Source organism: Phodopus roborovskii, unplaced genomic scaffold (assembly GCF_943737965.1).
Source record: "Phodopus roborovskii unplaced genomic scaffold, PHOROB, whole genome shotgun sequence".
NCBI lineage: Eukaryota > Metazoa > Chordata > Mammalia > Rodentia > Cricetidae > Phodopus > Phodopus roborovskii.
In genome coordinates, this window is record NW_026126567.1 from 8,086,801 (window position 1) to 8,110,676 (window position 23,876).

General features: G+C 39.4%; 1 protein-coding gene across 3 annotated transcripts in view; it reads left to right on the forward strand.

Annotated features, from left to right (window-relative positions):
- The window catches only part of Cyrib (CYFIP related Rac1 interactor B), a 118,080-nt gene extending 94,410 nt beyond the window's left edge, over window positions 1–23,670 (forward strand). Inside the window, exons 4-14 of one of the 3 annotated variants that reach the window (XM_051202720.1) lie at window positions 1,199–1,281; window positions 2,184–2,266; window positions 8,738–8,859; window positions 11,070–11,175; window positions 14,842–14,978; window positions 15,934–16,011; window positions 17,747–17,863; window positions 18,463–18,542; window positions 19,573–19,699; window positions 20,919–20,989; window positions 22,933–23,670. In XM_051202720.1, the coding sequence (XP_051058677.1) occupies window positions 2,194–2,266; window positions 8,738–8,859; window positions 11,070–11,175; window positions 14,842–14,978; window positions 15,934–16,011; window positions 17,747–17,863; window positions 18,463–18,542; window positions 19,573–19,699; window positions 20,919–20,989; window positions 22,933–22,996 (975 nt within the window). In that variant the 5' untranslated portion in view covers window positions 1,199–1,281; window positions 2,184–2,193 and the 3' untranslated portion in view covers window positions 22,997–23,670. The remainder of the gene's footprint in view (window positions 1–1,198; window positions 1,282–2,183; window positions 2,267–8,737; window positions 8,860–11,069; window positions 11,176–14,841; window positions 14,979–15,933; window positions 16,012–17,746; window positions 17,864–18,462; window positions 18,543–19,572; window positions 19,700–20,918; window positions 20,990–22,932) is intronic. The other 2 variants (XM_051202719.1, XM_051202718.1) reach the window with 2 other exon arrangements.
- Window positions 23,671–23,876: the final 206 nt, after the last annotated feature.

Here is a 23,876-nt window from a genome sequence, read left to right on the forward strand (position 1 = left end):
AGAACAAAAACATTAGAGAGCCGTTGGAAAAGAGACACTTGGCCTTCACATACACACATACATGCATGTGCATAAGTACACAAGCAAACACTGTTGAAGAAGGGATGGTTTGGAAGGAATATTGTTTGAAAGAAATAGAATATAGTTTAGTATGTTTTCACATTTTATACAAAATGTGTTTTGTCTTATTGACTTTGAGCTTTGATAGGAAACTGTTACATCTATGTATCTGTTCCTCCCTGAGAGGCTGACAAGGACACAAACCAGTGTTGAGATTAGGTATGAGTCAAGACAGGCACTGAAGTTCCAGTCCTTTAGTGTTTTTGTATGGGAACTAGTAATAAGGCATCTCCTTTCCTTGATAAAAATACCGTTGCTTTACATTTTGTGCAGCTCAGTGTCGGTAGGAGAAGGAATATATTGCAGTTGGAGGGAAAAGGGGCTGGCTCTGAGTGGCTCTGACAGTGCTGCGGGTTTGCCACCCATTTACTCAGCTCCCAGGTTCCAGCCTGGTGTCCTGGCTCCACCTTTTCACCTTCACAGAGCCATGGCAAACCCTCGGGCGAGATTATTGCCTGTTTTATTGCTAATTTTGTCTGCATACTTATGAAGTGGAACAGTTGGATGGTTCTGTGCTGTTTGCTGACATATCATATATTTTTATATATGTAGATATATGTATCTCCAAATGTTCATTTCAGTGTTAATAATGAAATTTTGATGAATATTAGAAAGATTTATACAGTAATTTTCTTTAGTAGTTAAATACTTGATAGCTTTCTTTAATGGTTAAATGTGGTTTGAATACTGTCTTCTTTGTATTTCCAATAGGATTCCATTCAACTGAATGAAAAACCTTCATTAATTTAAAAATAATGTTCTGGATAGTTATATATTTGAAAAACTAGTTTTGCTGTTAATTCAAATTTAGGAAATGTATCTCAAGTTTTTTAAGAAAACATTAGCATAGAAATTAATCTAGTGTAAATATCTCAAGTTATATGTGAAAATCTTTTCCCCTCTTGCTTATATAACTTCTTATATATGGAACCAGGGGGACAGAGCTGTGAAGTTATCAGTGTGACGCCATGCAATCCCGCACCTGTTGGCAGCTGCGAGCAAGCCAGCCTTGCCGAGCCCCAGGCCTCTGCTTCAGCTTTTTACTGGAACTAAATGATGTTGCCATTTTTATTTTTAGGTTTGCTGGCATGGGTAATCTCATTAAGGTGCTAACCAGGGACATAGACCACAATGCAGCACATTTTTTCTTGGACTTTGAAAGTAAGTCTCCATAGCCCTTCACAGCTGGTGCTAATGGTAACGGTGGAAGATGGATTATACTCACACCACAGTGAAGGCCAGCAGAGTATGTTAATTAAACATGGGGATCAGACAAAAGGGTGCATGATTCTGTCCCTCAATTACAGGCAAACATCACCATCATATGTATAATTCTTTAGTTTCTCATTTGCTGAAATCATGTTGAGTCTGTAGCCAGTGCTGTCCTTTCATTAGTCCATGAAGCAAGTAGCCTTATGATGAATATTCTAGTAGTATGCTTTAGTGACTGTGCCAAAGTCTGTTCACTTATCATCCTGCAATAATTTGCTTTAAGAGATAAAACCTGTGCTGCATAACTAAAAGGAATACTTTAAATAGCTTCCACAAATTTTACAAATCAAATCTGGTTAGGATACCTGATATATTTATTGACATATAGGAAGATAAGCTTTAATTTTAAAATGAGATGTGAGGGTGAGCTTTGGCCAAACCTCTTAATATTTGGCCTTGAAATAAATTGTTGTTTCATTGCTATACTTAGAAAGTTACTTGTAAATAATTTTTGATTGGAACTTTCTTTTTCAGAATACTAGCACTATTGGAATACTTACAGAATTTTTCATTATAAGGCCATTAATGAAACTTGTCTTGGGAGGATTTTGAGAAGAATTAGAGGAGCAGTTGTCCATTATGTACAGGAAAAACCACATTTCACCTCTAGGTCCTCCACACCAGAACCCTGAGAACCCGGTCTGCTGTCTGCCAGATCACAGTCTGGGTAACCTGAAGGATGAATTCATGGCCTAATGAACATTTTCTCTGTTATATTTTTCTTTTAAGTCAATTTCAGTTGTTCTTTTTATAAAGGGATATTTTCTCTTTTCTCATTCTTGTCTTGACAGGTACCTTAACATGGGGAATCTTCTTAAAGTTTTGACATGCACAGACCTTGAGCAGGGGCCAAATTTTTTCCTTGATTTTGAAAGTGAGAAGATGGTTTTATATCTATTTCTCTTTGCCTGCAGTAGACTGCGTTTGTCTTGCACTAATGAATGTTTCCACTTGGCCATCTTTTTAACTGCTTTGCATGACTGAGCTGTGAATTGTTTGAGTAAAACTTCTGGTGCCTTCTAGAACTGAATCAGATTTTATAAATTAAATTACAGTAATTGGCTATTATGTTATTATTTAAGAACAACAGTAATGAAAACACTTGTGAAAAACTGAAAAAAAAAAAAAAAAACTACCTCAAGATCTACTAATAAAAATGCTATTTGAGGAAAAACTGTATTACTTGAGGAAAATGGACTAGGTTTCATTTACTCCATACTCACAGTTAAAATATTTTAAACATGGATCTGTTCATGAAGGCTACTCAGAGCTCACAGTAATTTGGGCAATATATTAAAAGGTAAGTGTGAACCTAAATTATTTAATCTTTACAGATAATTTTAAAAGTCGAAATTATTCTGTGTACTTCAGGAACTCATTTTATTTTCTTAAGTAAAAAGAAAAATAATAGGTTCACAGACCTTTAAGTAACTTGCCTTGTGTCTGTCCTGTGTTGCATGAGTCTTTGTACTGTGGTCTAAGAGTGGCAGGTAAGTGTCATCCAGCTCCATGCATGCTCCGCTCTGGCTTTAGTTTGTCTGGTGTAAAATTGAGAAGAAATGATTTTAAATTGGTGTTTTAATGTGAATGTTGCTATTTTAACTGATGGTTAGAAAAATTGTTAGGAAAGGGTGAAGAGATAGCTGTAAATCATGTGATTCCTTAGATTTGAGCAGAGTTTTAAAATTTAAGACTGATTTTGAAAAACAAATCACTTGTAAAGAGAGTCGTTTATTACCTTCAATTTAGTTTTTATATAGTTCACTCTATTTTATGACCCATTTGACACATCCTTTTAAGTTGAGGTGCTTTAAATGAACATGCCAATTTCTAACATATCTTCATTTTGTAGACTACCAAAATCTGTTACCATCTGGCTCCTGTGTGAAGGCTAGTAAGGAGGAAGGCTAAAATCAAGACCATTAAATTGTTGGGATTTTAGGGAAATGCATTAGATGAATATTAGTCTTCTTGACCCTTCTCAACAATTTAACAGTGCTGTGTTAAGTGCATGTTTAGCATGGATTTTAATCAGCTTGGGGATGTTGAGCACACCGCTGACTTGAAGATTGTCCTTCCAGATGAGGCAACTTACATTAAAGCTGTATTAGTTTATTGCTCTGTTTGAGACTTGGTCCTCTCTAGTTCTCCACTCTTCTGTCATCTTTTTTCCTTTGTCCCAAATGTCTTACATTTGCAGAATCTTGGCTTTGATATAGTCAAGATCTTGTTCAAGACTTGGCACTTGATATTTTTATAAAGTTAGCATTCTGTTTTGTTAAAGTATGAACCATGAATTGAAATGTAGACTTTGAAAAGATTGCTTAATCTTTGCTTGTGGGAAATGGCTTTGCCGATAGCTATGAGCTCGCCTGTGGGCGCTGGGAATTGACAGGAGGTCCTCTGGAAGAGCAGTGAAGTGCTCTCAAGTGTGGAGTCAACTCTCCGGCTCCAAGCATTGTATATGATGCTTGTTGCTTCTGTCAGCTAGTGTACAACTTTAGGGTTGTTATTTGCTGGTACACCATAAAAGCAGCTCAATGAAGACACACTGTGGACCAGGCTAGAATTTCCTCCCAATTCCTCGTGTAGATGCCCAGGTGCACTTTCTTTGTCTCCTGACACTTGTGGGTTATTAATTTTATCTCTTACTGTCTTACACATTCTTTTCTCTTTTTAAAGAGTTATGCAACTGTGAACTTGGGAACTTTATCATTAAGCTACTATAGAGACTATAGCCCTTTAGATGGCTCCTCTTTTTAACTATTTACATACCAGAGTCAAGGTTGTCAAATATAGTTGATCTGCCAATTCTCATTTGTTATTTTAATAAAGCCTCATTTGATTAAAAAAATGAGGGCTACCTCTTCTTTTTTTTCAAAGATTGATTTATTATGTGTACAGTGTTATGCCTGTACGTATTCCTGCACAGCAAAAGAGGGCACCAGATCTTACTATAGATGGTTGTGAGCCACCATGTGGTTGCTGGGGATAGAACTCAGGACCTCTGGAAGATCAGCTAGTGTTCTTAACCACCCAGTCATCTCTCCACCCCCGGGGTATCTTTTTTTCTGTATATGGAATGAATATTCAGGTCACCAAGTAGTTTAGGTCTGTTAATCCTGTCATCCTTAGTGTTTGGATCCAGCCCCACACATCTCCAAAATTGGGCTGCACAGAAATAATTCTGTATATCATCTCAGCTAGGGAGGACAGTGGAAAAAAGTAGCAATGTGCACAGTGGTGTTAAGATAGACCCCTTTCTGTGTCTGACCATTGGGCATCAGACTGTATCTAATTCACATCCATTTTAAACATAGTTTTGTGATATGTAATAATTTATTATACAGATGAAGACTGTTGAAATTGTCTTTCCCTTAATCTATGCCCCCTTTGCAAGCTTAGACTCCAGTCTATGTATACTTAGCTAGTAGTAGGTGCTAGGTGTGCAAAGGATTTTGTTCTTCCTCTTCCGTGGGGATCTTAGTAGGATAGACAGATGTGAAGAATCACAATCTCATTTACATAATTTACACTCCATGTGTAGATCAGAAGGTGAGATTTATTAAATTTGGCACTACCATTGACTTTTGGTGATGATGTTGGAGTTGGGTGTTGGAGGTGAATTGTACTATCTACAGCTCATTTAGGAAGAATACTAAAAAAAAAACGCAGCAGCATGCACAACAAAACATCATGTTCTTTAGATACAGGAATTCCTCTTAAGTTCTATTAAGATAATAAGCCCAGAATTGCTCCATAATATTTGACAGCAGATAGAATAACAATAGCATGTTTAAAAATAATAAAAACAAATTGGCAGTATTGTATGTATAGCTTCTAATTCTTAGAGTGACCTACTATTAAGGTTGTTGATAGTTTGCTCTAAGATTAAACTTTTAGCAACCGTTAGTTAGTGCTTCACACGGTTCTGGTTCATGGGACAGAGGGACTTTTTGGTTTTTGTGCCCCTTTCCAGCCTAGAAGTTCAGTATTTGTTAAATTTGATTTATGTATCAAGGTAAATCAAGATAGCATTTTGTGGAAATGGTCATTATAAGTGAGAAATGGAATCTACTTTTTCTGCTTGTCAATAGTGCTTTCCCCTTGACTCATATACTTCTCGCATCCTTTAGTTGCCTGTCTTCCTTCTTTATTTAAAAATGAATGTAGGTACTCTTAAGAGTTGTATTCCCCCCATTAATCTCTTGAGTATTTTCAATAGCTTTTGCATCTCTAAAGTATTTTTTGAAAACTAACCTGTGATCAGATGTGTAATGACCTCCTTTAATTAAAAGCTGGAGGCCCGTTTATGATTGTGTTTCCATTCACTCAGACGTTATTGTAGAAAGTCTACCAAGTACTGAGTTTACATGCTGTGCTGGAGAGCTGAGTGTGCAGTATGCTCCCCAACTGGAAGGGACTTAGGTAGATAGGTTTGAAGACTTGACCGAGTGAACGAGTATAAGGTTGGAGCAGAAAGCTCTTTAATCACAATTGTAATTTTCATGTTAACTCCTTTAGTTTCTCCTTTCACAGCTCAGTTTTTGATACCTTAAAAAAATTAGTTTCCAATTTTAGTAATTACTTTCAGTGATTCTTTGCTAGAGCCTCCTAGGGAATTCTTTCTCTACTCGATAGGAATCAGTATGATATGATTAAAGTAGTTAATTATGTCTTCAAGCAATACGAACAATTCACACCGGCCTTAATTTCCAATTAACAGTGTATACATTTAAGCTTGATGAGCAATGGATATGTCTTCCATCAGTAGGTACATTGTTTTGCATTCAGATGAGTATTTTGTTAGCAGGCTATGTGGTGTGTTTTTCTTGGAAAAGTAAAGCTATGAAAAATGAAAGTGACAAGTCTTGGTTGCATTATATATAATGCCATTTTTTTTTTTTTTAAAGAAATGCTTTATTTTGCAGTCCCTTGTCCCTCCCTAGTATTTTACCCTTTGCATGGTTTGCTTTCAGTAAAGTAGTGCTTATCTGTCTGCTCTTTTCTGTTCGTCTTCATTTCTGCAGCAGTCTTCAGCAGCTTTCAAAATTATAGACGTGACTTTCCTGTGACAGTCTAAAAACGTTTGATCAGTGTGGTGCTGGGTGTTTTCCCCTAGGGAAACTGGAATCTTCTCCTTTATTTTAAATTTCGTGGTACTTATTAAACCTTTGCTAGTTATTAACTACTTACAAGGTCTATTTAAATCTACTTGATAGTGTTCATTTGTATGTAAACTCAGTGTCACATTTTTATGTTACTCGCCTAGTGACCACACCAAAAGTACATATTTTATTTAGTCTTCAAATGATACAAATGTCTCTGGTATGTAATAGATAAGATGCTGTCCTTTGTCATGAATCCCTACCTCATAACTCCCTGCTGTGTGTCTGTTGATGTTGTGTCTGTACTTCCACAACCCGTATGAGAAAGAACCGAATTTTCAGTTTTGCATGTACACAGTATTTCTCTATCCTGCATCTGGTGTAAGTATAAAGGCAGTGGGTGTGCGTCCTTTTCTTCCTTCCTTCCTTCCTTCCTTCCTCCCTTCCTTCCTTCCTTTCATTCTTCCTCCCTCCCTTCCTTTCTTCTTTTCAAATGTTGTGCTTAATTGCTGCTTTGAAAAATATGATCTATATGTGAAAGCATTACTGCTTAAAATGACAAACTTTTTTTTTATAACTAGACATTTATGTATATCTATATGCAGTATTTACTCTTAGAACCATTGTAGCTTTGAACACAATCTTTTAGTATTTTAATTGGCTCCTCTTCTAATATATTTTTAATTTAAAAAAAAAGTAATGAAACTAAAGTGAATGAATATCCAAACATTTTTAAAGCTGACTTTCCATGTGAATGTTTCTTTACTATTTCTGTAAATTCAGTGTACATTGAATTTAAACTTGGATACTGTGGTTGTTGATTATAAAGTGTTGTGTATTATCGACTAGTTGACAGGTAATAGAGGGAACTGGATTATTATTCATCCGAGATAGGTATAATTTAAGATGTCTTCACATTTAGTCTCATGTGAAGTCTTTCTTTTTAATTTTCTAAATAAAGGGACAAATAGATATAAAGTCTAGTGATCAGTTTTACATTACTGGTAAACAGTTAGTCTGACCAGAAATATTCTGAATTCATCTTATAAATTCAGACTGACTCTTCCCCCGCCACCCCCAAAATATCTCAGAAATATCTGTTTTATAGATTTGAGTATGCTCTAGCTAGAAAGGCTTATGAAAGGCTTTGCTTGAGCATCCACCTTTTTGTCTTAAAAGAGGAAGGAGTATATTAAAAAGATTTGACCTTAGAGGGAACAGATGACCATGCTATAAAAATGGGATTTCTGTTACCTTTTGTCTGGCAGAGAAATCCAGATTTTGCCACCTGCCAACTTATATTTTCTGGTTAGCACCACTGATGGTGGTAAAGGTGTCCATATGTTTGTATTCTTGATTATGATTTTTGCAACTGAAATTTCACTTTCTTCTCCTCAGTCCTAGGTATGAAGAAAGTCAGGTTTTGATTTAGCATTTCAGAATGTCAGTGGTGATCTTGTAGCTTAACGTATTTACCCTTCAGCTGCTCAGGAGCTTTGCAGTGGCTTTGTAGTGTGAACAGGAGTCCTGACCTTCACACTTGCCAACAGAGAAGCTCAGGGACACTGCCATAGACTTGTTCTGAAGCACATTATCCTTATAACTTCACATGATTGCAATTGTTTAGACATTTCAGGTGGCCCCTAGCAATCCTCAGTTGTTAAAATAAAATGAACTGTATAGGAGATTAAAGTAGCCCTAGCCCTTAAGCTGTAGATGAGAAGCTACTTTAGTAGGTGTGTTTCCTTCCTATTGCATTAAAATAGAACATTGATCATTTGTTCATTCATTACGACTGTTGTTATCGTTAGTGACAGTGAGGCATGCCTGTGCATTTTTATAATCCCAGCACTTGGACTGAAGCAGAAGATTTACAAGTTTGAGGGCAGCCTGGTGTATAAAATATGTTAAGAGCCAGGCTGTGCTATATGGTGAAAATACCTGAAAAAAACAAAACTATAAGTAATAGCAGTTTAAATTTTAATTCAAATTCTCAGATTTGCTTAATATACCAAGTTATAATTCATATCTTAAATATTATATGGTAACATTTGTTTTACTCTTTATAATTTGTATGACTTTGAAATTCATTTAAATTTGTCTTCTAAAAAAGTACAAAATTAACATTGAGTAAAATGTAACTCATCTTTGGAAATTTGGGTTAATTGCTTATAGTTAATATATGTGTTAAAATATTCATGCCACTGTAAATTTTCTTGTACTTTCATGCCGTTTAGATGCCCAGCCTACAGAGTCTGAGAAGGAAATATATAATCAGGTGAATGTAGTATTAAAAGATGCGGAAGGCATCTTGGAGGACTTGCAGTCATACAGAGGAGCTGGCCACGAAATACGAGAGGTAATGTTTATAATTTATGACAGCCGCTTTTCAGGAAAGGTAACTTGGCTACATGCCAGCTTCTGTCCTTTTCTGGATTTTTGTCATGGGAATTCTATATATATATGTTATTATATATAATATACGTTTTATATATAATGACTTGGCTTCATTTCATAAGTGGTTGCAGTGACCTATGGGCAGAGGGGTGTTATCAAAGGGAAGTGCTACCTACCTGTATGTAATAGATAGTAACATCTCTGACCCTTATAATCACACATGAATACCATGTTTTCCCTTGGGAACGATTTATGCTTTCCTCTTGTGGAGAAAGAATTTAACTTTCTGGCTTCTCCCAGTCCCACCCAAGATGGTTTTCCACCTCCAGCCCCCTCTCCACCTGCCCTTTCTCTAAGGGTTTTATGCTACAAGGGAAGTGTGAGGTGAGGTGTCTGTGCACCCTGCTCTGGACTGAGTTTGCACACACTTTCCGGCCTCTCCTTTTGTATTCTATTTTTCAGGAGCTGAAATGCCCCTGCTTTCTTCCAGGACCAGCTATCCCTTTATCCTCCTCAAGCTCCAATCCGGGACTTTACTCTTTAATTACTCTTTCAGTCTCTGGATGACATCTTTATTTGCTTTCCCCTCTGAATGTACTCCCTCTGCTCTGATGCAGTACTCCAACTCTGTGCGTCTAGGCCTCAGTTTCTCTGTACACATTTCTTGAAGGTAATGCCCGTGCTTTGTTCTTCATGTCCCCTTGCCTCTGTCACCCTCAGTTTGAAGTAGTACAGGGTGCTACATCTCCACTGACCTTGCCTACATTTTCCAGAATCCTCCTCCTCTCCCAGTCCCACCTATCTTGTTTCTCTATTGGCCAACGTGGTTTATCCATCAACCAATATGGCAAACATATACAGAAGACATTTCCCATCAGGCAAGTGCTGCTGTGAAATGGTTGCACAGAGCTTATTTTGGCACTGTATTTAAAAAAAAAAAATCAACTAAAATTACTTATACTTTTAAACCAGGTATTTGTATCTGTTCCAAATAAGGGAAAATGTAAATGTAAAGAATAATGGCTCCTTAGCCTAGAGACACAAGGGAAGGCCTAGACCCTACCCCAAATAAGTTGACAGATTTTGATGATCCTCCTAGAAGGCCTCATCCTCCCTGGAGATGGGATGGGGGTGGGGGACAATGGAGGATTGGGGGATGAGAGGGAACTGGGATCAATATGTAAAATAAGAAAAAAAAAATTAAAAAAAAAAAAAAGCAAGTCACATTAAAAGAAGAAGAAGAAGAATGTTCCTTTACTCACTATAACAAAATGGAAGCAACTAGGAAAATTCCTGTGGTAATAAAACTTTAAAACTCCGTGTTGCCAGGTGGTGGCGGCATTCCCCTTTAATGCCAACATTTGGGAGGCAGAGGCAGAGGCAGACATAACTCTCCAAGGCCAACTGGTCCATAGAGTGAGTTTCAGGCCAGCCACGGCTACACAGAGAAAACCTGTCTCTCGAAAAACCAAGTGGGGGGGGGGAAGCAAACAAAAAAAAAACCTTCATATATACAGTGTAGCACAGGACCTGATGTGAATTAACACAAACTGTTTGTTTCCTGGTAGCGTGTTAATGATTCGATTGAATATTTATTAAAACGACACTTGTAGAGCATGACTTTGAAATCGAATATGACTGAGGCTAGAGGTGACTCAGCAGTTAGGACGCTCCCCGCTCTTCTTCAGGGGACCTGGGCCAACCACCAGCACCCACAGGATGGTTCACTCCAGTTCCAGGGGACCCAGCCCCAGCTTCTGAATGTGGTTTGCAAACATGCTTGGAAACAAAATATACACATAAATAAATCAGTATTTTAACTATATAGCCCGGAAAGGAGTTATTAATTAAGAAGAGTATGTTCTGTAGTCTAAAGCTCTAGTGAAGGAATAAAAACTTCCACTAATATTAAAATCTGCCCTAAGTTTTAACTGTACAAAGCATTTTCCTTTTCTGGATCTAAATGACACCACGATATATAGTTAACAAACATTTTATTATATATTGCATCTACTGGGAAAACCTTTGTGGAGTTGAGAAGGTCCAAACTCAGGAATTCCTGAGTCTCTCTTAAATAGCAGGATCTCCTCCATTTGTTAAACTTTGCCTTAATGTAAAAAAGGTTCCTGTGACTTTTATAAATCTTAACATTTTGGTTTCTTGGTTTTGAAGGCAATCCAGCACCCAGCAGATGAGAAGTTGCAAGAGAAGGCATGGGGTGCAGTTGTGCCACTAGTAGGCAAATTAAAGAAATTTTATGAATTTTCTCAGAGGCTAGGTAAGTCTAAAACTTTGTAAAGTTTACTTTCCTGGTAAAACAACAAGAAGTCATGTTTATTAGGTTTAGAAATTTTTAGAGGATTTTGTGTTCACAGTATGTGTTAGCTGTGTATCTGTTGTGAAGGTAAGGCAGGCTGTACTTGAACATGTGGCAATGTCCTCATGAGTTTCTTGGTCCCGGGCCTTGGAATGATTCAGACCATTTTCCTCAGCAAATTGGGGTTTGCAGAATGAAGTCTGGTTTCTTTGCATGCTTAGGAGTCTCAGCATAAGAACCCACGTGGTAGAATTGTTCTCCATATCTGTAACAAATCCTTTACTGGATCGTGTGGGTGTGTGTAGGCCAGCGGTTGTTGGAATGTCTTGGAAGTTTATCCTTTAGGCTAGACTGGTTGACCAAGAAACTCCAGGGATCAGTCTGTGTCTGCTGCAGCATCTAACTTACAGGCATATGCACCATGCCTGGCTTTTACATGGGATCTGGGTATCTGAATCATTTTTGTGCACCAGATGTTTCTTGCTATAAATTTTAGTTGTAGTTTGTTTTCCTACGCACGAAGGTTAGTTCTTCAGTTATTTGCCTTTCAGTCAGGTATCTCTGTGGTCCGTAGTTTTGCATCCTCTGTAATCTTTGTCAGCTTAGGTAGTCTCTTCTTGGTTATTTTGACTACTGAGTATTTAAACTCCTTATACTGTTAGCTTCTTTTGAAATTGAAATGCTCAGATTTTACTGATGTTGTCGTGGTCTCTTGGTGTTGGAATTAAGCTGATGAAGTGTGTCCTGTGGATGCTGTTCTCCTTCAGCAGAGGATATGATAACAGTTCGCAGCAAAAGTTTCAGTTTTCCTGCTGTTGTAGTGGGCCTTGTGCCTTTCATAAATGAATTCTTAGGGACTTGCAGAGTTATGATGAGTACAAGTAAAACTTTGAACTCACAGCTACACATTAGACGGAGCTCAGGAGCCCTGCAGAAGAGGGGAAGAAGGATTGTAGGAACCAGAAAGTTGTTAAGGACACCACAAGAAAACCCACAGAATCAACTAACCTGGGCTCATAGGAGCTCAGACACTGAACCTGCATGAGACTAAAATAGGCCCTCTGCATCTATGTTATGGTTGTGCAGCCTCATCTTCTTGTGGGACTCCTAATAGTGGTGTCAGGGCCTGTCTTTGACTCTTGTGCTGATTTTTGGAACCCTATTCCTCATACTGAGTTGACTCATCCAGCCTTCAACTTGATATGCCATGTTCAGTTGATACCCGTGGGAGGCCTGCTCTCCTCAATAGAAACAGAGGAAGAGTGGAGGGGAGAGTGGGGTGGGGGAGGGGTGCTGGGAGGAGAGAAGGAGGGCAATGGATTACTCTATCTCACAGGGCAGCAACCTGCGATAATGCTTTTATTGGCTTGCACGATAGACTCAATATTGTTGAATAAGTGGCTGATATTTTAATGGCACACATTTTTGGTGTCTCAAATATGTATTAGGTCTTTAATACATGTTAGGCTTTTGAGGCAGCCCTGTTTGATTCTTGCTAGCTGAATAATCTTGATCTCATTCAGAGTTTAAGTATTCTCCACAGACTTCTGAGTCTGTTGAGTCTTCAGCCTCTTTCTCTTAGGCTTCTCTTTACTTCTTTGCTCTCTCCCTGTCCCTCCATTATGGAGCCAGAGATGAGAATAAATACCAAGCAGTTTGGGGAATGCCATCGCCAACATCTGTCAAGTGGTACAGATCCCTCAGCATCTTGCAGTACTAATGAAGGAACTTATGGCCTTAGCTGCAGCGTGTCCATCCTGGGTTGTGCTTCAAAAGAGAGCTACCTTGCTTGTTTGCATCATGTTAGAGTATAAGCTAATATTGCCAAACTAATTGGAAGACACTGAGTTTTGCTGACAGTCTTATTGTCCAGAGAAATTTTCTGTATTTGTGTTGGTCTCAGGCCTATGAGCCTTTTCTGTTGAGGCAGCTACCCCTGTTGACAGTAGACACAATGCTTTGTCTCACCAAGATTGTCTTCTGTTCCAGGGTCTTTTGGGGTGTATTCAGTATGTTGGTTGTTCTCATTTTTTGTGGTTGGTTGGTTGGTTGGTTGGTTGGTTGGTTGGTTGGTTGGTTGGTCAGTTGGTTTTTTGAGACAGGGTTTCTCATGTAGCCCTGACTGCCCTGGAACTCTCTGTGTACACCAAGCTGGCCTTGAACTAAAAGATCTGTCTGGCTCTGACTTGTAAGTGCTGGAATTAAAGGTGTATACCACCACTGCCAGAGTGAGAGATTTCTTTTTAAGTATTTATTTAGGGTCTGGAGAAATGACTCTGTGATTAAGAGCACTTGTTGCTCTTGCAGAGGACCTAGGTTCAATTCCTAACACCCACATGTTGTAAATTCATTCCCATGGCTCTCATGGTACACACGCGCGCGCGCACACACACACACGCACGCAAACACATGCATAGAAATAACTTAGTCTTTTTTAAAAAGTGTGTTTATTTGTGTCAAAGAACAATTGTAGAAGTCAGATTGCAATAGTTGCCATTTCCTACTCTGTGTCCTGTGGATTTCCTGGTCTCTTGGTTTTGGCTTTGAACCTTTTTGGGGGAGGGGGTATGTTTTCACTGTGTAGACAAGGCTGGCCTTGAGCTCACATATTTGCCTGCCTTTGCCTCCAGAGAGTTGGGTGCCCTCCTCATGTGCCCCCATTTTGCTATTGAACTTGTGGGTTTTCTGCTTCTACTTCCTAAGTGCTAAGGCAAGCATGCCAGCTTTATGTGGTGCTGAGGATTGAACCAATGGCCTCATATCTGCTAGGCAAGCACTGTCTCAGCCTAGTTTCACCCCCATTCTGCTGTGCTGGTGTGGGTGTGGGTGTGTGTGTGTGTGTGCGCGCGCGCGTGCGTGCGTGCGTGTCCGTCTCCCAGTTATACCCTTTGGGTTTTCTTCTGATAATCCAAGGTCTGGTGTTTGAGAATGATAGGATGGTGGCCTTTGGTGAGAATCGATGACAGTTGTCTCTAACAGGAGCACTCTTTGCAGGGGCTTCCCCTTCTGGTCATACTATTCCCCCTTGTTCTAGCGTGACAACTACTTTTTAAGCTGGGTAATGACCCTACCTTATCTGCAATGTAAAGACTGGGATGTGAGGTTACCTGTGTGCCTTACAAGGTACATGTGGCGATGAGTAAGGGGAAACCGATAGTTTCGGTTTAGGGTGGGGGCTTTGGTTTTTTTCCTGTATTCATTCTTCATGAATGTTAATGTCACTAGAAAGCAAAGTTTGGGGGCTTTTAGAACATAAAGAAGTCATGAGAATATGCTGTGACAGGATGTTAGAGAAAAATTAGTATTTGCCTGATCGAGTTTCAGGGTTCATTTCAGCATTTTGGATGTTCAGCATGCTAGAGCTACCGACAAGGGATACAGGGGCTATCTACCCTGTGCTCTTGGTGTGCAGTTCAGGTTCGTGCTCTGCATCATTTTGAATCTGAGCTTATTGAATTAGTTCTTTTAAGGTTTTTATTAAACTGTAGTGGACAGTTTGGGTGTATGCAGTATTAGCAAGGTGTAAATTTGTCTTGGTTCTGGGGAGAGGGAGGCTGTGTTTGTATCTGAATGTTGGTTGTGAGTTCACTCCCTGACAATTTAACATCTTTACCTTCTTTTCATTAGAAGCAGCATTAAGAGGTCTTCTGGGAGCCTTGACTAGTACCCCGTACTCCCCCACCCAGCATCTAGAGCGAGAGCAGGCTCTTGCTAAACAGTTTGCAGAGATTCTCCACTTCACACTCCGTTTTGATGAACTCAAGGTAGTGCATTTTCATGGAAATCCTGCCTCAATGAGGAGTAGTAGGAGCAGCCTTGTTAACATGGATTTAAATGATTTCTGCCCAACTGGAGAGTTCTTGTGGAGTGGCAGCTAGCGAACTACCCAGGAATCATTGCTCCTTTTTTTTTTTTTGGCCTTTTCTAGTTTACCTTTCTTTAATACAAAACCTTCCGCACCACTTCTTTTACTCCTGTCCTCTCCTTCTTAATATTTATACCCATAAGTCTCGGGTTTTTAAACAGAGCAAATCTTTGTAATGAAAAAACCCACTGTTTATCTGGAACCCTCGGTTCAAATTATGAGACCTTTGGACCTTTGATTTTTCAAGATCTTGGGTACCTTTTCTAGAAAATGAAAGTTTTGTTTCCAACAATGTTACTTCATATTATATTATGAACAACTGCTAATTCTCTACTACTAATACTTTGAGCACAAAGGTTTTATATGTAAATTATTTAGTCTGTTGGAGAAATAACCCGTAGACCATATATATGTTCTTTTATTCAAGACAAATACCCTTACATTCATTTTTTCTGTTTGGTTTTATAATACCAATTATTTTCAACAAGCATTTAAGATATTACCTAAAATTATTGAAAAGGAAGAATGCATAATGCCTACAATTGAAAAATAGTCTGTGGTGTGGTGGCATATATCTTTAGTCTCAGCCCTTGGGGTGTCTGAAGTCTCTGAGTTCAAGGTCAGCATGGAATACATAGCGAGACTTTATCTCAAAGTGAAAAAATACACTGAAGAATTCAGTATATACTGCACCCTTTCTCGAGTATACCAGATAGTTGCTAAATTGTATAAGAACGTTAGTTAGTTCAGATAGTAGTAGTAGAGTTTCATGTACTACATTACATTAGCATTTGGAGTGTAGCCGTCGTCTTCCACACATAACCGTGGTCTTTTGTATGTGTCACCCTCTTTAGATGACAAACCCTGCCATTCAGAATGACTTCAGCTACTACAGAAGAACGTTGAGTCGGATGAGAATTAATAATGTCCCGGTAAGCTTATGCTTTGAGTTAGATTTAGTAGGGGTAAGAGCAACGTGATTTTATTCTTCCCTTTGTTGACTCATTCACCCACTCATCAGACCCAATTTTTGTTTGTTTTGTTTTGTGTTTTTGAGACAGGGTCTCTACCTAGCACTGACTGGAACTCACTGAGATCCACCAGCCTCTGCCTCCTGAGTACTGGGATTAAAGGTGTGCACCACCTTGCCCATTTTATTCAGATGTTAAAGCTAGCATTAAATAAAGCTAGTAATTATCAGTAGCCATAGCTGTGGGAGGAGACTTCAAACTGTAGCAAACCATGTAGCATGCATTGTTTTTCTGCTGAATTAGCTCAGAGCCTCGATGCTAAAGAGAAAGTCATTTCTAGGCTTTTGCCTTGGCAGCATAGCTCCCTTCTTGGTGTGTTACTGCTGTTGACCTCTTCCTGTCCTCTCAAACCGTGTAGTACTTTATGCTACTTTCAAGGAATTACACATGAAGAAAATACTACATTGTGTTTAGGGGACCCATATTGTGGTAATTGGTGTATTTATTAATACTGCAAAATCTCTTAAGAAGTGGTTGTTGTCAAATGGGCACCAGGCCAGAGTGCTAAAGGATTTCTCTGTTCTCTACAACAGTCTGGATATATACAGACAGCTTAGTGAGAAGCCGGCCATAGTGTGTGTTTTTAATAACTGCCCTGTAAATCAAAACAACACCCAATCATTCCCCTCCTTCATTGTCCCTGCTCAAAGGCCAAGGACATTAGAGAGGTCTTCCGCTGGCCTACACTGCTATAACTAGACACAAGCCAGAAGTCCTTGGGATCTCTCAGGTTCTTGGCCAGCTTGTTTTTTATCTTTCCTTTCCCTTTTTTCTTCACCTCACAACCCATTTCCCTCTCCCCTTTAATTACTTTGTAGCAGCATAACTCATTTCTTTTCTGGCCTTTTGGAACAGTCTGCCTACTATTATGGGTTTTTTTTTTTTTTGTTTTTTTTTTTTTGTTGTTGTTGTTTTTTTGTTTTTGTTTTGTTTTGTTTTTTGTTTTGGCCTTAAGAGATTTACTTGATATTCCCTTAAATAGAAAGGAAAATGTTAGCTTAAAGTGGCACTTAAGGCCCCTACAGTCCCCACCCTTTAATTTCCACTGGTTGCTGCACCCTATTGTACTGAGTGTGTCAGAGTGTGCTCTGCCAAGTCATTTTAAAATGTGTTTCCCTCTGCCAATACAAGTGTCTTGTCCATTTATATATTCATTGTCACTTGTAACACCCAACTCTTCATCAGTCCTCCTCATAAGTCTCTTCTAGTGTGAAGCCCCCTCCCCCCCCTCCCTCCCTCCCTCCCTCCTGCTGTCTGCCTATCTTTTATCATGGTGTTGTGTGGGCCCTTTTATGTTGGTAGTGGAGGACAGGCTATAATTTCATAGCCACCCTTTTGTCTTCCAGAGCCTTTGAACAGTCTCTTGTGTAGTGAGATGTCCCATCTAGGTTTTACAATACCAGAATACCACTTAATATGCTCAGTGGATAGTTAGTTGTTCTTCTTAGAAATTGCTTAATGTCATTTTCAATCTATTTTTTAAAACGTGTATTTAAGTAGTGTTTGTATATGAAGGTCTGAACTTAATTTTAAAGGTGTTTACTAGATTGGTTTAATAAAGTAGATATTCTTGGACCTTTTATGATGTCATCTCATTTACTCATTTGGGAATTAATGTCAAGTGATTTCCATGCAGGCAGAAGGAGAAAATGAAGTAAATAATGAATTGGCAAATCGAATGTCTTTGTTTTATGCTGAGGCCACCCCCATGCTGAAAACCTTAAGTGATGCAACAACAAAATTTGTGTCAGAGGTGAGTTGCCGCAGACCCTTCTCTGCGCTGATGCTGTTCCGCACACTGCAGATAGGAGGAGCTCAGCACCCCCCGGCGAGGCCTGCGTGGGCACAGCTGCCCGCTTGGTTGCAGTTACCCTGGGGGGTGTTGTAGCACTGCTGTGATGGCGCTGCCTTTGCTGACCCTCCCCTTCTCCTGTCCTTCTCAGTTAACAGTGGCACTGGTACAGTCAGACCCTCAGGGATGGCCTTAAGATCCCTCTGCCCCATAGTTCACTCTGCTGGATCCTCAAGTGCATTGTGCTTATGAAGAGTTTACCCTGTTCCTGTGACATGCCAGAGCACACTGCCACCCTCTTACCTTCTCTCTCTCTCTCTCTCTGCTCTTGTTCCCTGTGGCCTGGAGCGATGGCTGCCACCGAGCCTGATGATTTGTAGACTAGCACAGGTTCTCTGCTGACCTCCACACTTGTATCATAGCACAAGAGAGTACCCCATACCATAAATACGACACAATAAGATCTGGATCATTTGCTTGTTTGGGGGATTCTGTTAAGTTTTAAATGAAAAGTGACAAGTTTTCCACCTTTACTTACTTGTTTTGTTCTCTGTACATAGAATAAGAACTTACCAATAGAAAATACCACAGACTGTTTAAGCACCATGGCAAGCGTGTGCAGAGTCATGCTGGAGACACCGTGAGTATTAATTACCCATCTTTTTCACTTCAGTAAGACATGTCCAAATACAAGCCTGTCAGTGAGGGAAGAGACATGAATGTGGGAACAAAGTCAAATTAACTTGTCAGCTTAGTGCATTTCTTTTTGAAACATAGAGTTGGATTCTGAGTACTGAAATAAATTTATTCTCATTGGAACAAGAATGTCATGATTTTTTTTTTTTTTTTTTTGGGGAGTGAGGGGTCAGTCCCCTTCAGAGGGCTATGTATCCTGTTTATCACATACTCTTACAGTATTAGTTTGTCCTTGTTTTCTCACAAACCTGAATTATAAGAAGGCATTTGATTTTCTTATCAGCATGCGAAAGAATGTATCTTGGATTCTTGAATGTAAGATATGGTTCCTCACTATTTATCCCTATCCATTCCCCATTAAATAATAGTAATGATGATGATGATAATAAAGATATGGTTCTTACGGGAGAACTCATTTCCCAACGTGCTCTTATACACTGTTACTGAGGAGCCCATGGAACAGGAAAACAAACGCCTCCCACTCTTTTCTCCCATGTAAGGGAATGGGGTTCAAGAAATGAAGGGTTACACAGTGCCAACTCACCCCCTGCTGGACTAGAGTGTCCCCATTCTCTGTCCAGACTGCTGCTACTCCACTCTGCTTTCTACGCAGATCAGAATTCTGTTTCCTTTTTTTTTTTTATGAGTGAACCCTGTAATATATAGTTTGTTGAGATCAAGATACCCATGAAATAGTAATTGCTGAGCACCCATTCCCAAACTCTCGCTTCCCGGTTACTTTTGCTTTCTCTAGAATTGTAGGAGAGGTAATGTAATGCCATGGGGTACAGATATGGGAACCACAGTAGGTGGGTGGTGAGTCCTTACCACTTCCATTTCCTCTCCCTAGGGGCCTTGTGGGAAGGGTAACATTGGTGTCCCTTTCAGAGATCAAAGTAGGATCAAGTGCAGGTGTAATCAGTTCATTGTAGACTTTGTGATGTGCCGTATCCATACAATCCTCTGCCCTGCAGGGAATACAGGAGCAGATTTACCAATGAAGAGACAGTATCATTCTGCTTGCGGGTAATGGTGGGTGTCATAATACTCTATGACCACGTCCATCCAGTGGGAGCATTTGCCAAAACTTCCAAAATTGATGTAAGTCGCATATTGTTTGATACGGAAAGTTTTGTTTAAAGGGTGGCAGGGTGCACTCACAGACTGACCATAGTCTGTGACGTGGATGTACTCCCTTCTCCTCCACTGTCCTGTATTTCTGGCTGCTGTCCAATATGCAGCTGTGTTAAATGATTGGATGATAATATTACTGATAGGTGATTGAATTGATAATGTTGAGTATTGTTTGTAGTGTCTCTAATAATTACATAAACTTTCTAATCAGAGCCATTGGTGAATAACAAAGATAAGGTTTATTTTGAGATGTATACTAAAAGTCAGCACTCTGTTTATCTTTCCTTTCTCCATTCATAATCATTGTGACTGGTTTCTCCTTCCTTGTCTGCCTGGACGTCCCTATTAAAATAGCATGTTTTCGCATTTCTCTGCCTGCCGGGGCTCCTCTGGCCACTCTCGAACACCAGCGCTCTCACTAGTGATTGGTGGGCGTTATCTGATAGTCCCTCTGTTACTACGTCAGACTCCTACGGTTTAGATCCAACCTATGGATTGTTAGCTTGCGTATGTATATGTTTTATATAAAGAAAAATGAGTTAGAATTAGGTTCCTTGTGTGTTAACTATGTCCCAGAGTTTTTACATCGCTGCCACATGCCTGTGAACATGGTCCTAGGATTTCCCCTTCACGGAGACACTCCCTTTAGGAGGCGAAGTGGTAGAAGTGCTAGGCAGTGGCCAAGCGTCAGGCTAGCCCCACATCTCCTCTTTCAGCCTCTGTTGCGTGCTTTCATGACACCCAGGCCCATGTTGAAATACTCTTTGTTGAGGTTTTCTCTCCATGAGTAGCCTGTAGAAGTCCCTGCTGATGGCCTGTCAGTCAGTGCTACCTGAATCATCAGGGTTCCTGTCTATTGTCCGCTTGTTGCCGGCTCCCTGGGAAACTCCTCTTTCCTGGACAGAGCAACCGCTATATAGTGTCCTTTTCAGGGTGTCTGCCCTTAGTTCATTAGTCTGAGTAGGAACTTCATTTGGACTGATTGCATTCCCAGAAAGATTTGCCTCACTGAGAGCCTGAAAATAATAGCATTTGCCACAACCCCACCAACAAGAGTGAATAGTTTGGCATTCCTAGTATATGGTCTCTTCAGTTCTATAGTGAGGTTCCAATTTCAATTTCAATTTTTTGAAATGATGTGATATTAAAAGCAGATATTTACTTTTTCCTTTTCTTTTCTCCTCAGATGAAAGGTTGTATCAAAGTACTTAAGGACCAACCTCCTAACAGTGTAGAAGGTCTTCTTAATGCTCTCAGGTATGTGACAGAAAAGGGGGGTTAAATATTTGAACAGCAACTAGAAGATGCTTCAGTAATGATTAAGCTGGAAGTTTGCTTATTGGTAATGTTGCTTCTCAGCAGTGATACAGTATTGTATAATGAGGGCTGTGTTTCCACAAATGAGAATTCCAGCTTCATTTCTTGGCCCAAACTTTTGCTCTACTGTTTACCTCTTTGAGGTAGGATTGCTTCTTCCAACTTTAATATATGTGGGTTCACACACACAGGGAAATTTAAAGAAAAACCATGTGATGTCACCGCTGCATGTGACTTCCTAGTGGGTTTCTCCTTCACGTGTGGAGGAAAGTCATAACTCAGTGTAATTGTTAGCCTGTTGATACAGCAGTGTAAAATTTCTGTGAGTAGTTCCTTCCCCTTGGGTAGCCATTCGTGTCCACGATTCCATGTCTGCGTCATCTTTGTTCTCACTTGAGGAGTCCTGGTTGATGTAGTCACCAAGCTGTGTTGCATGGCATCTTTGTAAGTGGACATCTTAATGCACAGAGTCAACTAAAACAATCCCACAGCCTAGAAGCTGGTTTTCTATACTTGATTATGTGAGGTTTGGGCAAAGAATAGCATGAACTCAGAAATAGCTATGTGGTGATGTTTATATCAGAAAGCAAATGTCAACTCATTTCAGCTAAGGGAACCCTTCACATGACTTTATTATGGAAAGTGCTCTGTGAGTAGTTCCTGCCTGAGTACAGAAGAGCTACTTTAAATGAACATTAGAATGGAAAAAAAACTTTGTTTAATTAAATCCATATACTTCCAGGCTACACACCTGTTATTTAGAAATTTTCTTCTTTTATGGTGCAAATGACATTTTAATTTCAGCTGTACTGTAGGACATGGGGTCTCTTCCTTCCTGGATTGTGTCTGTGTCTCATTCAGCTTGATTTCTTATCTTGTGATCTTTTTTTTGTGAAGGGTAAATCTATCTCTGTAGTCAACTGGTGTCAGGAAATATTTTGCCTGCTGGTGTTGTATTAGTTGAAGGAATTAATTAAGTGAATTATTTGAAGTGTTTGATCTTAAAATAGCTCTCTTGGAGTTTGGATTTTTTTTTTCAAAGTTCATTATGAATTTGGATTTGTATGCTTATTCAAAATGCTCCACCCTGGAAATAAGGTACTTAGAGACTGTCGATACTTCAGGAGACTTTCAGTTTTTTCAAGACCCCTGGTCTTGTACCCCTGGTGTCCTGGAACTCTCTCTGTAGGCCAGGCTGGCCTGGAACTCACACATCCGCCCGCCTCTCCTGGCAGGGCACTGTGTTTGCACAGTGCAGTGTGAAACTGTAAGGGGCCCAGGTGTGAGTAAATGCACGGACTGAGAAGGCTCGCTTGTATCATAGCTGTTTAGGTCTTCCACTGTGCCGAGAAGGTACCTACGTTAACCAACTTGTATTTTTCAGTGCAACTTATGTTTCTATTCTTTGACAATTTTATATATTTTATACATCTGGTTATACCCATTCCCTCCTTCAATACAACTTTTATGTATAAACATTAAAATTTGAATTTCATATGCTAATACTAAATATTGCCTATTGTTTTATTCATTAATTTTTTATTACTCAGAGACCCAAAATCTAAAGTATGTGTATTTAACTTCCATGTAAAGCAAAAATAGATGGTAGGCAGTGTTTGATTCAGGGGCCATAATTGCCAGCACCTGGTGTAGATGTGTAATTTTCCTGTCCATGATTATTTCAGAGTGTGGCCAGTCATTTCAGCAAGGTGCTTAAAGTAGGTGACCAGCAACGGGCGGCTCTATGGGATGGGGAGTGAAGCAGAGTGATCCTCATGAGGGTTAAAGCTGCCACACTAAGGTGTGATTTGTGTGAGATTGACTGACTACTACGGAGCCCATACAGACGTTCCTTTCCTGACACTGGCCACCGTTTCTTACAGGTACACAACAAAACATTTGAATGATGAGACTACCTCCAAGCAAATTAGGTCCATGCTGCAGTGAGAGCTGAGGGTGGAGCAGGCCCGGCTGCAGGTGCAGCACAGGCTTCTCCAGTGACTGGGATGCAGGCCTTCATGATCACCTTTAACCCTCCTTAGCCTTGCTTCGGTTTCTTTCCTCTGCCCCTTCCCACTTTTTTAATCATGTTCTTGTTCTCAAGACTTCTTTTCTGTGCCAAAATCAGTAAAGTTATACTTTGAAAGGGATTTTGTCCTTTCACAACAGGCCATCTAAGGCAGCTAATTATGCATTGCATCGAGGTCTCTACTGAGAAAAGTTCTGTGACTTGAACTAAATATTTTTAAATGTGGATTTTTTTTGAAAACTAATATTTAATATTGCTTCTCCTGCATGGCAAAACTGCCTATTCTGCTATTTAAAACCCTCATGAATTTATTTTCTACTGCCGCTTTTTCATGTCTAGCCAAAATGAAAATGTTTAAATTAACTGTGTTGTACAAATGGTACCCAACACAAACCTTTTTTAAATTAGTAAGACTTTTGTTTAAAGTTTTAAGTTTGCATTTTGACTTTTTTTTTTGTAAGGATGTATGTTGTGTGTTTAACCTTTATTAACTAATGTTAAAAACTGTGATGTGTGCGTAGAATATTACGTATGCATGTTCCTGTTTAAGAATGGCTGTTGATAAAATAAAAATCAGCTTTCCTTTTTCTAAGTGTGGCTTGTTTACTGAGGTTTCTGGAAGTTTCCCCTGTATATATTTCTGTGGAATGCATATACACATTACATGACTTTTCTTTCTCTTAGGGGATAGCTCTGTCTTTTTCAGTTGTATTTTTCTTTACTTTTGTCTATGTACATAAGTGTAACTGCTTATAACTGTTGTATATAAGATGACCAGTGATTGTGCCATTAACTTGA